At 40.0% G+C, this 14,318-nt stretch overlaps 1 protein-coding gene across 1 annotated transcript in view; it reads left to right on the forward strand.

Moving 5' to 3' along the window:
* The window catches only part of LOC126412410 (uncharacterized), a 57,521-nt gene that overhangs the window by 18,686 nt on the left and 24,517 nt on the right, over window positions 1-14,318 (forward strand). The window contains exon 5 of the mRNA XM_050081994.1: window positions 4,787-5,322. Within this exon, the coding sequence (XP_049937951.1) occupies window positions 4,787-5,322 (536 nt within the window). The remainder of the gene's footprint in view (window positions 1-4,786; window positions 5,323-14,318) is intronic.

The following is a 14,318-nucleotide window of genomic DNA, read 5'->3' on the forward strand; positions in this document are numbered from 1 at the left end:
ACCTCACTTCTTAAAAAGTTAAATGGATTTGGCTTGTTTGCGACTTTTGGTCATTATTCTGATGACCTTTTTTGAAATTTGAATATGTTTTTCATATTCTGCGCATTTTCACCCCAGAAGGTTTGTGTGTGTGTGTGTGTGGGGGGGGGGGGGGGGGGGGTGGGGCGCAGGTGCGAATTGCGCGCGAGTCACGTGTATGCACGTGCGGGGGAGACTTAATTGCTGATCCGCATAATACCTCAAAATTTTGTGCCTTACATACTTTCTGTTGTCCCATTATGTACTTTAATTCTTGTGACATTAGGTATTTTATGTATATAGAACTTTCTGTAATTAGTCTTTTTTAATTAAGAATTACTGTCTTGTTTATTGACCACTAACTTTTTCAGCAATTTCTGAAATATTTCGTACTTACTGTTTACCCAGAGCAAAGCATGTATTTATGAAAAGAGGAAGAGCTGCCATTGCTTTGATTTCTCATTTCAATCACAGTATTCCTGTTATAATATTTCAGAGACTTGTATACTACCTGATTGTTATTCACAAATGTCAGTACCCAGATAGCAAGTACTGGGTGATTATAATTAAAGTGCACTACTCACAGAGGTGTAGTTTGGGCTGTAATTATCATATGGCAGCGAAACTTGATAGATATTCTAAAGCATTAATGTGGAACCAATTAGTGCTGGAAAAAAATTAGTTCAAATTGTGGGCTCCAGGTGCATATCTGGTAGTGTGAATGTAAGAAAGATGTATAGAAATGTTTTTATATGTAATGGATTAGGATTGTGATATGGGCAGAAAAGGTCAAACAAGTGAGAAAGGCATAAAGTTGATTTTATTATTAACAGATGCTTTCACAATTTGTTCAGTATGAGCACCGGAGACATCAGCGTGGCATCTGGTGGCCAAAACTGGAGCTACTTTGTTCCACTGTAAATTGGTTCCACATTAACACACCAGCATGTCTACTAAGTTTTGCTGCCATACGATAATTACAGCCCACACTGGACTTCTGTGAATAGCCACACTTTAATTATAACAACTCTGTGTAGTATGCAGCATTAAGGAATGTTGGAAATATTCTAGTGTATTGCAGCTAACAGTTATTATGGTTTGGTTGAAAGTTCTTCAGTAACACCTCCTCCGCCCGTGTCCCCTTTTATTTTAGACAGAACTGTTTTTATTTCATGTGTGAAATCTTGTGTTTAGTTAAGAGTTGTACATGAAATAGGGCTGGACAAGAATGAAAACAGTCAAAAGTTCTGGATAACTTGTGTGCTTGGTTGTCAGATGACATGTTAAAACATTTAAAATATGTTCATTCAAAGGAATTGGATTCAAACTCTTGTCCAGAACTTTTGATTTAGGCTAACCTGGTTCCTGGTTTTCCAAACCCATTTTAAAGGAAATCTGATGGTTGTTCCCTTGGAGAGAGTTTCATCAGTTCCTCTTATTATTTTCACTGAACTTTGTGCCTTCCTCTCTATTGACTTGGAGCCTAATAGAACAGTGTACTCTAATCTTCTTTACTTTTTATTACCCAATTCTCAAAAAATCTCATTTTATACATCCACTATTTTTCTGTCTTTAGTCAGTTGCTGTAACCATGTTTCTAAAAGCCACTCATTCTTTATCTTTCATAAATTCTGTCACTGTGGCTTGACAGAGTGGGTGAGTATCACACTGTGAACCCAAAGGCTTTGGCGATAAATTCTCAGTTGGTCAGAGGATTTTTCCTGTCACTTAACGCTTCTGTAACACTTACCAATATTTTGTATAAGCAAAAAATACTGAGTTCAAATTAGACTGTTAGTTCCATTATAACTGGATGAATAAGTCAGTTTAAAGGTCAGAGGAAGTGAAGGACATACCACCTCTAACAGTGCCATACCTAGTAGAACATTGTTGTGAGAAGGAAGTCTTTCACAACGGCACTTATATGTAAAACTTTCTCGGTTTTCGTGCCAATTTTTAATATGACGTTAGTGTTCTGCACAGCGGTCGGAAATGGTACAAATGGTCTGACCTATATAATTGCTTGCACACTCACAGGGGATATTATAAATTCCAGGGACCCTGGGGCCGAGACTGTCCTTTAGAAAAATGACATTACTGTTGGAGGACAGTACGTACAAATGTCTTAAAAGGGACCAAACTTCGACATACAGCAGAAAAACCATGGAGCTACTGAAGAATTCCGGTCTGCCAGATGATGATATGAAAAATCTCTGAGTCCGAGCTCCTAGACCTCCCAGGTTGTACGGACTACTGAAGATCAACAAGGATAATGTTCCCTTGAGACCTATTGTCAATGCAGTTGATTCTTCTACCTACAAGCTGGCCAGATACCTAACAAAGTTGATGACTCCTACAGTCGGCCGGTTGTGAACATCACATGAAAAACTCCCAGATGTTCATTGAGAAAATCAAACAGATAAGAGATGGTCCAAATGACATTTTAGTCAGCCTGGACATGGTATCACTGTTCACAAAAGTTCCTGTGGAGGACACTTTGAAAATGCTCGCGGATCTTTTTCCTCCTGAAACTATAAAGTTGTTCCGACATGTGATGATGACCACCTGCTTCTTGTATGGTAATAAATTTTATTAAATGACTGACGGTATGGCGATAGGCTCTCCGTTGTCTCCATCACTGGCTAACTTCTTTATGGAGAATTTTGAGGAACATGCATTAAATTTGGCTCCCCTCCATCCATCCTTATTTTATCGTTTTTTTGACAATACATTTATGGTCTGGCCACATGGCGCAGAAGCTCTCAAACAATTCATGGAACAGCATACATCCAAACATCTGGTTCACTGTCTACATGGAGAAGGAAGGAAGGCTGCCATTCTTAAACATTTTAGTACGACGACAGGCAGACAGGCGTCTCGGCCACTTTGTATATTGTAAGCTGACACATACTGATTTATACCTTAATGCACAGAGTTTCCATCATCCTGCTCAGAAGAGATCCATTTTGAACATGTTGGTATATAGAGCAAAAACTGTTTCTGATGAGGACTGCTTGAAGTCCGAAATTAACCATCTGAATTATGTCTTCCAAAAGAATGGCTATGGTGCACACGATATAAGGGCAGCGTTCTCAAAAAGGAAAAGTGAAAATTCTGCACTCTCACACCATTGCGGTTCTTCCTTTTTGTGGCACTATATCCATCAAAATAGGAAGAGTCCTGGGTAGATAGTGTGGAAGCAATTATATAGGTCAGACCATTTGTACCATTTCCGACTACTGTATGCAACACCAATGCCATACTAAAAATAGAGAACTGGAGAAATCGGCAGTTATGGAGCACAGCCTCTCGAACAAACATAAAATACTGTTCGATGAAACAAAAAATTCTGCCCCGTGCCTCCACATACTGGGATACTGTTATGAAGGAGGCTGTGGAAATAAGAATGAGCGAGAACAACTTCAACCGTGGTAGCGGATGGAAATGAAATGAACGTTTGGCGTCATTGGCCAGGAGGCCCCTTACGGGGCAGGTCCGGCTGCCTTGGTGCTGGTCTTATTACATTTGACGCCACATTGTGTGACCTGTGCACCGGATGGGAATGAAATGATGATGAAGACAACATAACACCCAGTCCCTGTGCAGAGAAAATCCCTGACCCATCCGGGAATCGAACCTGGGCCCCTTAGGATGGCAGTCCGTCATGCTGACCAGTCAGCTATCGGGGCAGACTGTGATAGTATCCGCTATCTGAGTAGTGCATGGAAACAAGCGCTCAATGCAGAGAAGTGGTAGAGACATTCCTTCCAAGGTTTAGATTCCAGGAGAAGCAGTGGCACCACTAGCGCACACATTGACGCTGTCTGCGACAGCAGAACGTAATCGCTGACCAGTCACAAGCCAACCAATCAGAAGCCGTCCACGGGCTATAAAATGGCACCACAGCAGCAGTGAGGACAGTCAGTTGCTCCTGACGATGACAATGGAGGCTATCGTCGAAAGCTCGAGATTTTATCCCAAATTGACATGGCAAGAAAACCGAGAATGTTTTACAGCACATTGTTGTGTTCAAAGCAACCTTTGTGTTGCAGAGAGTTTTAATTTAGATTACAGGTTGAAGGACATAATCTGTGATGTGGAATGAATGAAGTTGTTCGTTAACATAGAGAAGTTGCTGTCAGAAACAGATTTTGTACTCTTTCATGCTAAAAAACAAAATTGTGTGATATTGTAACTGAGACAACCTGAGGGGTTGGTTCAGCTGCATTTTTTCCAAGCGCAGAAGATTCTTTCCTTTGGGAATTAGTGTTGTGCAATAAATGTATTTAGTTTTGATTACATGGGCTGGAATAGACATGGGTAAAATAGTTGGAAAGTCTCTGCTTTGAAAAGAGATGTTAGTAGAAACAAGAACTGAACAGAATTTTTGAAAGACAAAGTTCACCAGTTTTTTAGACATTTACAAGAATAGTAATTACTGCAGTTTGAAACGGTGAATGTAACAAATTAATCAAAGATCATATTGGGAGTATCAAATTGTGTGATCACCAAACACTTGATTAAATATTGTTGGCATTGCCATTTAATGGGGAGAATGTGTAGAAATTTTGATGTAATGATAAAAGCGTTCATACTAACTTTAGCACAGCTATTGTATTCTTTTTCCCCAGCAGTTTCTCTGCAGGAATTTTATATAGAGCAAAGTGGATCATTTGTTCTTGCTGTAATTGTGTTCGTATTAACTGTTTATTTCCTTTTTGGGTCATAATTATAAAACTTTCTTACAAAATATTCTTTGCAAATTCAGGAGCTGTTACGAGTGGACTCGGTACAGGCCATCGAACAATACCCATCAACTTGGCCACCAGTGGCAGCTTCCGCATCGAAACAGCACCTGTGCCGGCAGTTCCTGTGACTGAGGCTGGTGTATCCAGACCTGCAGCTGAGGCACCACCTGCTGCTCCAACAGCAGCACCACGGCGTCAGCGTCCTTCATCCTCTGTAGCGGGAAATACAGAAATGACTGGTGCCCAGTCTGTTCATGCACGTTTGGTCGAACAAGGTTCTAGCCAGCCGATGCCATCCAGCCGCTCAGAAGACATCATACGCTCGGATGTCTTCTATGAGGATGTGTTAGTGGGACCACCGTCAGCTCTTGCGTCAGTTGAAAGTTTCAATCCGAGGAACAGTGTTGCTGCAGCAGTTCCGGTCTCATCATTACAAGTCCTCCCTCCACCTCCTGAGGAGGGACCCACTTCTCCTGAAACACGTCCACGACTTGATGATGTTGGCAAGGGTCCGTCACTAGACAGCAGTAACACGGCTTGTAGCTGCTCTTTCCAGGTAAGTTAATTATAAACTGGCAGTTCTCACCTCAGCACACCTCTGTAGCAGTACAGAAGAGTAGCATTCAAAAAGTACACCTAAATCTGTGTTGCAGTAATATAACAGGCATGTAATTGGAAGTTGGTTAGATCCTTGGCTGCTCTTTTTTTCTGTCTAAATGTTCCAAGGTTACTGATTTGCTTCATTTCAGAAGAAATTACAAGAAACCAATAAAGTTGGTAATGAATGACAATGGATGTTATAAATTTTCAGGAAACACAATAAATGCATCTAATGGAAAGTCCAGGGTGAAACAATAATATGAATATTAGGACAGATAGCTACTCATTACAGAGAAGGTGTAGAACAGGAGACAGTGCATTTAATAGGAGAGGGGTCAGGCATCTGGATCCATCCCATCAACACCAGCCTTTCTGAACTGCATAGGTGGAAACTCTCCCTGCAGTACCGTATTTACTCGAATCTAAGCTGCACCTGAAAAATGAGACTCGAAATAAAGGAAAAAAAAAAATTCCCGAATCCAAGCCACACCTGAAATTTGAGACTCGAAATTCAAGGGGAGGGAAAAGTTTTAGGCTGCACCTCCAAATCGAAACAAAGTTGGTCCATTGTAATATGAGACACAATTTAGGTCGAATGAAAGACGATACAGCTACAGTAGTTTGGTTCGAGTCGTAAGATTAGCAGTTAAGCTTTACCAGGTAGCCACTGCTATGTGTCAGGCGCTCCGTCTGTATTTATATGGGTACTCTTCCTTTTTCACGTGCTTCGTCTGGTTTGAATCGATTGCTTATTCTGCTTTGATCTGATAAGTGCCGTTTTCTTTGTTATAGGTGTTTACGTCACTCTAAGCTGAAAATGCATTACTGTCCTGTGTCACGCATTGTTTGTCGCATTCTGATAGTGCGTGTTTACGGCCTGTCGCCGCTCGCGGCATGGCTTGCTTTTGTGCGCGCTACCTCTGCTTACAATTAAAAAAAAGAGAGAGGAATTGTCTCATTAGCGAAACAATGGCAAGAGACTGCTATTTGTTGTCACTTACACTGCTGATTTCTTTGATAATGATCAACAAGAACCGAATAATAGACTGCGTATGATAGAACATGTTCTGAATGAGAGTTAGGCGAAAATTTTTCTCCGTTTGAAAATCTTTGCGGCCACTTCTTTAGTACATCAAATTCTGCACAGAAAATAGTCATCTTAGATTTAAAAATCTAGTCAGTTGCCGCGCTTCATTTCTGGCTGTATCACTATTAGGCATAAGAATAATACGAATATAAACATGACACGATACGTATATTGTTCCGCGTTTGCTGTTGTCTCACTCTAGTTTCGTAGTTTATTAGGCAGACAGGATTTAAATGAGATAGCAGCAAACACGGAAGAATACATGGCAAAATGTTTATATTCGTATTATTCTTATGGTGAAGAGAATACTGCATGTGATTCACATTTCATCAGGTTTCTATTAGCAACCATCTCTTATCACAGGTAGGAAAAAATTCAGGACGTAGAGTTGGCCATATTGACAAACATCCCAAACAGTCTTGCCAGTCGGATTTTCGTAGTACATTGAAATTCTGCTACATTCGAAGATGAACAATACGAAATTTGTGTTTACTTCGTTTGATAATGTATGAAAATGCAGTGGTCGAAACTCGGGGCGGAGAAAAAAAAAAGCTCGTCTTCCACCTTTTTTTTTTAAATTTATTTACTGACGCTGAGGTTTTGGCGCCAGTATTTATCTTTGTGCCTACAAAGGTGTAAAATACGGTAGGTGTAACACTTTGTAGGGATATGGAATGGAATGGAATGATCACATAGGCTGTCATGGGTAAAGCCAATGGTAGACTTCAGTTTATTGGCAGAATACTGGGGAAGTGCAATCAGTCTACAAAAGAGACTGCACACAAATCACTCATGTGACCAGATCTAGAATATTGCTCATGTGTGTGGGACCTGTACCAAATGGGACTAACAGAGGTACTGAAGGTACTGAACTCTTGAAGATAGGTGTAAACTATGTCGAGAAAGTCTGTTAGCAAAACTTCAGGAACTGGCTTTAAATGATGGCTCTAGGAATATACTAACTACAGCACCCTATGTATCACCCACGTAGGAATTGTGACATTGAGATTGGAATAATTACTGCAACCTCATAGGCATTCAAGCAATCATTCTTCCCACGCTCCATATGTAAATGGAACAGTAAGAAACCCTAATAACAGGTACAATGGAAAATACCCTCTGCTATGTACTTCATGGTGGTTTGCAGAGTATAGATGTAGATGTATCAAAATGAATGAAACAAGTGGCCATCTTTTGAGTGCATTGACTGAGAAGCATAAATTCTTTACATTGCCATGGAATCATGGTGCTCATTACTTGACATGAATTTGAACTTGATACTGTTATATAACCATATTTACCTGTGCTAAGGTGTCTCTGGTAGCTGCACCTACTTCGGATCTGGCCTTAAAATGGTTGCTAAAAGTAATCTATTGTCAGTGATGTAGTGCACACTGAACATACAGTCAAAACGCTTTAATTGCAATTTGGGGCTAAACAAATACAGTTGGTGGCCAGATCATGTCTCGTATATTACGATTTATGCACATGCAGTTACTTAACCACATACTACACTCAGTTTATATCTGAAGGTAGTTGTTAAAGTGCCTAACAGTGATGTGATTGTTCACAGCAGTTCTCATGTGGATAACATGTATAATTAACACAGTCACTGAATAAAGTTCTTAAAGCACTGTCTTTGTAGTATAACAGTTATATCGAAACAAAAACCATGTGCACAATAAGTAATTATTGATGGTAGCAATGTTCTTAGTCTGAACCTATTGTCACAGTGAACACTGTTGAAGTTTGGCACAATCCATATTAATAATCATACATTCCCTATCCAGTCAGTCACTAAATTGCAGAATGATCTCCCAGATGTTAAATTTGAATGAAACTTGGCACATTGTAAGAGTTGTAATTGTGCTAACTTGTCTGCGCTATATTTTTTATACACATATCTTACTCGTTTCATAACCTTCCACAGACTGACTAAAGTGGCTTCCAACAGCCTCTCTTTTGTAAGATTACAACAACTAGAACTACATTTAACTACTGTTGTTTGCTTGAGTTTTACAAGTTACAGTTACAAATGTACGTTCCTGATTATCTGAATAGTGGAGAGAGATTCTTGTGAATGTGAGCTTTTAGATACGACAGTAACTGCTGTGGAATTGTGCTGTATAGTTTGACAAAATATGGGGTATTACTTCAGTAACAATGTTTTAAGAAAGAATGCTGTTCAGTCTGAAACTAGAGTGCAAGATTCACTTACATATTTTTGTCATTAGCAGTATAGATACTTCAGTTATTTATATATACTTTTGATTTACTTTATCAAGAAGTTAGCTGTCAGATATATCTTTACATATGAACAATGATAATGAAGTTCTGTAGCACTGATATTTGTAACTAGCATGGTTTTTAGGTAAACTAATCACACATATGAGTTCTGATGAAGCAAAAAATGTAATTGTTAATAGAGCTGAGCTGGCTAAGCCCTGAGTTAATATTCAAGATTTTTGTTACTGTGCATATGTCATAAAAATAACACTAATGAAGATCTGTGCAAAAAGAAGTGGTCAAGATAAACAAAAAGGGTGGAAGAATCCACCTGCTTTGTTACATCAACCTATTCCAGAGAAAAAGGGGTCTTAAACAGTCAGACAGGCAGGCAGGCAAGCAGACAGAGCGACAACAAAGTGATCCTATAAGGCTTCTGTTTTTACCAATTGAGGTACTGAACCCTAAAAAAGGAGAGGAAAAACTTACCTTTAATACTCGATTAGAGGAAAATACGATGAAACACGATTTGGTTGGAGTAGTACACACACAATACCCAGTGAAGTAATTAGAAAGCAAATGTTAATTTCCACATGATTTCAATTTGTGTTTCAAATTAATTTTAATATTTATTAGGTTTGTCACTTAACTGATTAAGCAGTCAAAAATTTTTGTGCCTACATAGCTCACTCTTTTTCTGTGGAAGGCTAAGGATGAATGATGGATAGTGAAAGTAATTTATGCTTGTAGTATTATATTTATGAAGAGTACTACTTCTTTTGAATTGGTGTTGAGGAGTACTACTACTTTTGAATTGGTGTTGTTTGTTGACATCACATGTCATGAGAAAGTGAATTTATAGTGAGGCTTTGCATCAGTATGCCCAACTGGTTAAAGACCCGTCAACAAGGGGTTGTAGAGTGTATGCCACATATTACACCCTTCAGTAGACATATTTATTCCACAATGAAAAGTAGCCCGAGAATATAACGCAAAGCTGAGTATGACGCACTTACATCTTGCTTGATGGCATTCAAATATGACCTGTTGAGAAAGTGTGATACCTTGCCATATGTGGTTTTCTACATAGTCGTAACCTACTATTGGCATTTACTGTCGACTCATCTATACAAATGGCCTCTTATTCTGTAACATGAGCATCCACTGTGCATACCTGCCCGTGAAATGCATGGAACAGAAATACACGCAGAAATACGTGTATCAGGATGCTGTAACACCCCACCCCCGTCCCCTCTCCCCACTCACCTCCGCTCCTCCATCCTGCTCCGGGGAGGGTTGGAGGTGGAGGTGGAGGGGGGGGGGGGGGCAGGGTGGTGATGGATGGATGTGGTATGACTCATGCTCTTCACAGATTTCTGTTGTCCATCCTAAACTTGATGAGTGATTTACTGCACTTCAGATGTTATATGCACTGTTAGAATCAACATTTGATGGCAAGGCACTATTGGGAGTGTTCTCCAAATCAAGGTACTTCTGTTACATTCTTGACACCATGGCTCATACATCAGGCAGCAACAATCTTTCCATTAATTGTGTTTGTGTGTGTGTGTGTGTGTGTGTGTGTGTGTGTGTGCACTTGCTTGTGTGTGGGCACGTGCGCGTGAGCATGTGCATGTCATGTTTCAAGTTAATGGCTTCTCAGGTAGGAACTACTGGAGTTGGGCACTAATGCAAGTGTGCTCGTGCCCCCCCCCCCCCCCCTCCTACCCCCTCCCCAAAACACACACACACACACACACACACACACACACACACACACACACACACACACACACACACACACACACTCTTCTCAGGGTATTTGTTATTTTGCATATCTTTGTTATTTTGTGGCAGATTGATTTTACTGGATGAGCATGTTGTCTTCTGAATTGCATTTAAACTTTCAGTCCATGCATTGTTTAGCAATTGTCATAGTTTTTGTTGCTCATTGTTATATGCCACACTTAATAGCACACTCTCATGAATGCCACTTATTTGTGGTGATAAAGTGGCAGAATATGGTACAAAGTTGAGTAAGAATATTCAGATGTTTGGTAGAAGACCATTTTATTACACTGTTAACTAGATGCACAATGGGATATTGAGCCAAAGCTGATGATCCTACCAAATTCTGAGAGTAATTAGGCTAACATGATGGACCTAATTGACTTTAGTTTCTCGTCTGGGTAGCGATATAGCTGAAACTGAAAAGACAATGGGTCCATTCGAGCAGCAGTCTGAAACAGATAACGGCTTGCACCGTGAGGAAGCAACACTCACTAGACAGGGAAGTAGCTTGCAAAGGATCACAGTAGTAGTGTGAAGAACAGTTGGTGGTATAATTTACTTTTGTTGCAAGGTAAAGATCCTCATCAGAAAGCTAAAAAAAAATTGTTCTTTTAAACTGATGATACAAGGTGTGATCAAGAAGTAATGGGAATTTTTTAATTTCACTGGCTTTATTCATTCAATTTTCAAAGTTTTTTATCTTATTGGTACACATGCTCATGATGTATCTTTGCATTTCGAATTTTGTTGTTGTTGACAATCAAGAAGGTGATACATATTTTTGAATGCTTGGGGAATTTATACTTTTGGAAAAGGTGGATCAAAGATTTTATATTAAATTTTGCTTGAGAAGTGGAATAAAGTGCAGCATCACATTCGAAATTTTGACTGGCTTTTGGCAAATCTGCTATGAGCAAGACAAGATTTTATGAGTGGTATGAATGTTTCAAAGAAGGCCAAGGTGATGTTGGAGACAACTGCCCTGGATGTCGTAGCACATCAATGACTGACAAAGTGTGGAAGAAATATAGAAAATGGTTCTGCAAAACTGCCAAATCACCATCAGGGAGGTTGTCAAAGATGTCACATATCCTTTGGCTCATGCCAAGAAATTTTTTGGATGTTTTGGGCATGAAATGTGTCGCAGCAAAGTTCATTCCGTAATTATTTAATTTCAACCAAAACTGACATCACACAGGAATTGCTGAATGAAGTCAACAACAATCCAGAAGTAAAGAAAGTTATAACAGGTGATGAAACATGGGGATACAGGTATGACGTTGAAACCTGGGCCCATTCCTCCCAATAGAAACTGCCTGAAGCGCCAAGACCAAAAAATAATTGACAAGTTTGATCACATGTGAATGTTCTTCTCACTGTTTTCTTTGATTACACTGGGGTAGTGCATTGTGAGCTCCTGCCTTACGATTGTATGGTCAATAAGCAACACTACTTGGAAGTTATGCAACATTTGCATGTAGCAGTCCAAAGAAAATGTCCAAATTCTGGTGAAACCAGTTGTGGAAATTGCATCATGATAATACCCTTGCACACACCTCGATGCTTGTTCATGATTTTTTGGGAAAAAGCATTATGCTGCTCAGCCATCATATTTGACAGACAGACATGGTCCCCTTGTGACTTGTTTTTATTCGTGAGGCTGAAGAGAACCACAAAGAAAATTGTTTTGCCACTGTTGATGAGATTAACAAAACAAAATCACTGAAGGAGCTGAAAACCATAATGAAAAACGAGTTTGAGAAGGACTTTCAAGTTTGGAAAAAGTGCTGGTCCAAGTGTATTCTATCAGAGGTGGATTACTTTGAAGTTGATGTTAATGAATTAATAAAGATTCTTTGAGGAAAACAAAAATTCCCATTATTTTTTATCACACCTCATACAGGGTGACAATTATTGAACTATATAAAAAAAAACATAAATTAGTTACAAATTACTTATTTATTCAACATGTAGACATCACTACAGATATTTGGATTTAGATTATGACATGTTCGATATGCCTGCCATCATTGGTGGTGATGTGGCACAGACGAATACCGAAATTCTACGTGACCTTCTGAAGTGTCGGAAAATCAATGCTATCAATGACCTCCTGAATGGCTGTTTTCAGGTCAGCAATGATTTTGGGGCTATTGCTGTACACCATGTCTTTAATATAGCCCCATAAAAAGAAGTTGTGTGTGTTCAGATGCGGAAAATATGGCAGCCAATCGAGGCCCATGCTAGTGGCCTCTGCGTGTGTCAGAACCAGAATGGGGTCCCCAAAGTCCTCGTTTAGGACATCAAACATTCTCTTGCTTCAATGGGGTCAAGTCCCATCTTACATGAACCACATTGTGTCGAAATCAGGGTCACTTTGGATAAAGGGGATGAAGTCTTCTTCCATGACCTTCACATACCATTCGGTAGTCACCGTGCCGTCAAGGAATATCACAATGATTATTCTGTGACTGGACATTTCACACCACCCAGTCACCCATTGAGGGTGAAGAGACTTCTTGATCGCGAAATGTGGATTATCAGTCCCCCCAATGCGTTATTGTGAAACCCAACTGTATTCATGTCAAAGTCATGTTTTTCAGTTCTGTGGACAATAGAGTTGGCAAAACACAACCGCCGTTCGATAGCCCTGGAGCTATGAGTTTGAATTTTGTATGGGAAGAGATGCAGGTCTTCAATAAAAGTTTATCGCAATGTCTCCCGGTTGATTCCCATCTGCTATGCAGCTCATCTGATCATTTTCTTGGGGCTGCTTTGAAACACAGTGTGTGTCTTCTCGATGTTTTCAGGAGTTTTCACCCTTTTGGATTACTGACATTGCCAACACTATCATCACGAACACTATCCATTCTCTTAAACTTACTTATTGATTGATAGCACACTTGGCCCAGTTGTCTTCAGTTTGAACTCAGTTGCAAATGTCCTCCTTTGAACTGCAGTTGGGCTGTTAATGCTCACACGGTAGGCTTTCACAAGTGCTATACACTCAGGCACGCTGTTTCAAGATATTTTCACATGCAAATGACCGACAACAACAAGGCGCATGTGCATGCACGTAATAATTCCTTTCATGCCTCATGGGCAGCCATGCAGTTTGAACGTTGTAATGCAAACTGTTCAGTAGTTGTGACGATTTTATTTCTTATAGTTCAATAATTGTCATTCTGTATATATTTCTGCTGAACTCACAAGGGGTAGTCAGATGAAAACCAAACACCTGTCACAGCAGGAATGGAATGGTTCCATTAAAAATGCTTGAAGACATTTGTCCCAGTGGGAGAAGAGATGATCAGGTCCTGTTTTGTAGAAAGCAGTCGACTTCTGACAGATCCACACCACGTGAAAACACATGGTGACAGATTTCGGCTGTATGGAGGGTGTTGCAGTGTTTCCCAACCAAATTGCTGAAGCGTAGCCTTTGTCCGATTGGCAGTGTGGGGGGCAGGCATTGTTTGCAATAGGATGATCTGTCTGACAGCATTCCTGGGTGTTTTGACTTTCCAGTGCATCATAGTTTCTGCAAAGTGTCTTCATAGTGCTGTGCATCGATTGTGTTTCCACACTCAGGGAATTTGATGAGCAGAGGGCCCTTGTAGTTGAAGGAGGAGGTCAACATGAACTTACTGGAATTTATGTGAACAATCTTTGGATTTATTTGGCAGGGGAGATGTGGGCTGTTTGCCCTCAGTTGTCGGAATTCTGTCGGATAGAATCATCCTGCTGCACGATAATGCCTGCCCCCTCACTGCCAATCAGTCAGTCTACTCTTCAGTGATTTGATTGGGAAATTGCAACATCTTCCACATAGCCTGGATCTTCCACCATGT

Source organism: Schistocerca serialis, chromosome 7 (assembly GCF_023864345.2).
Source record: "Schistocerca serialis cubense isolate TAMUIC-IGC-003099 chromosome 7, iqSchSeri2.2, whole genome shotgun sequence".
NCBI lineage: Eukaryota > Metazoa > Arthropoda > Insecta > Orthoptera > Acrididae > Schistocerca > Schistocerca serialis.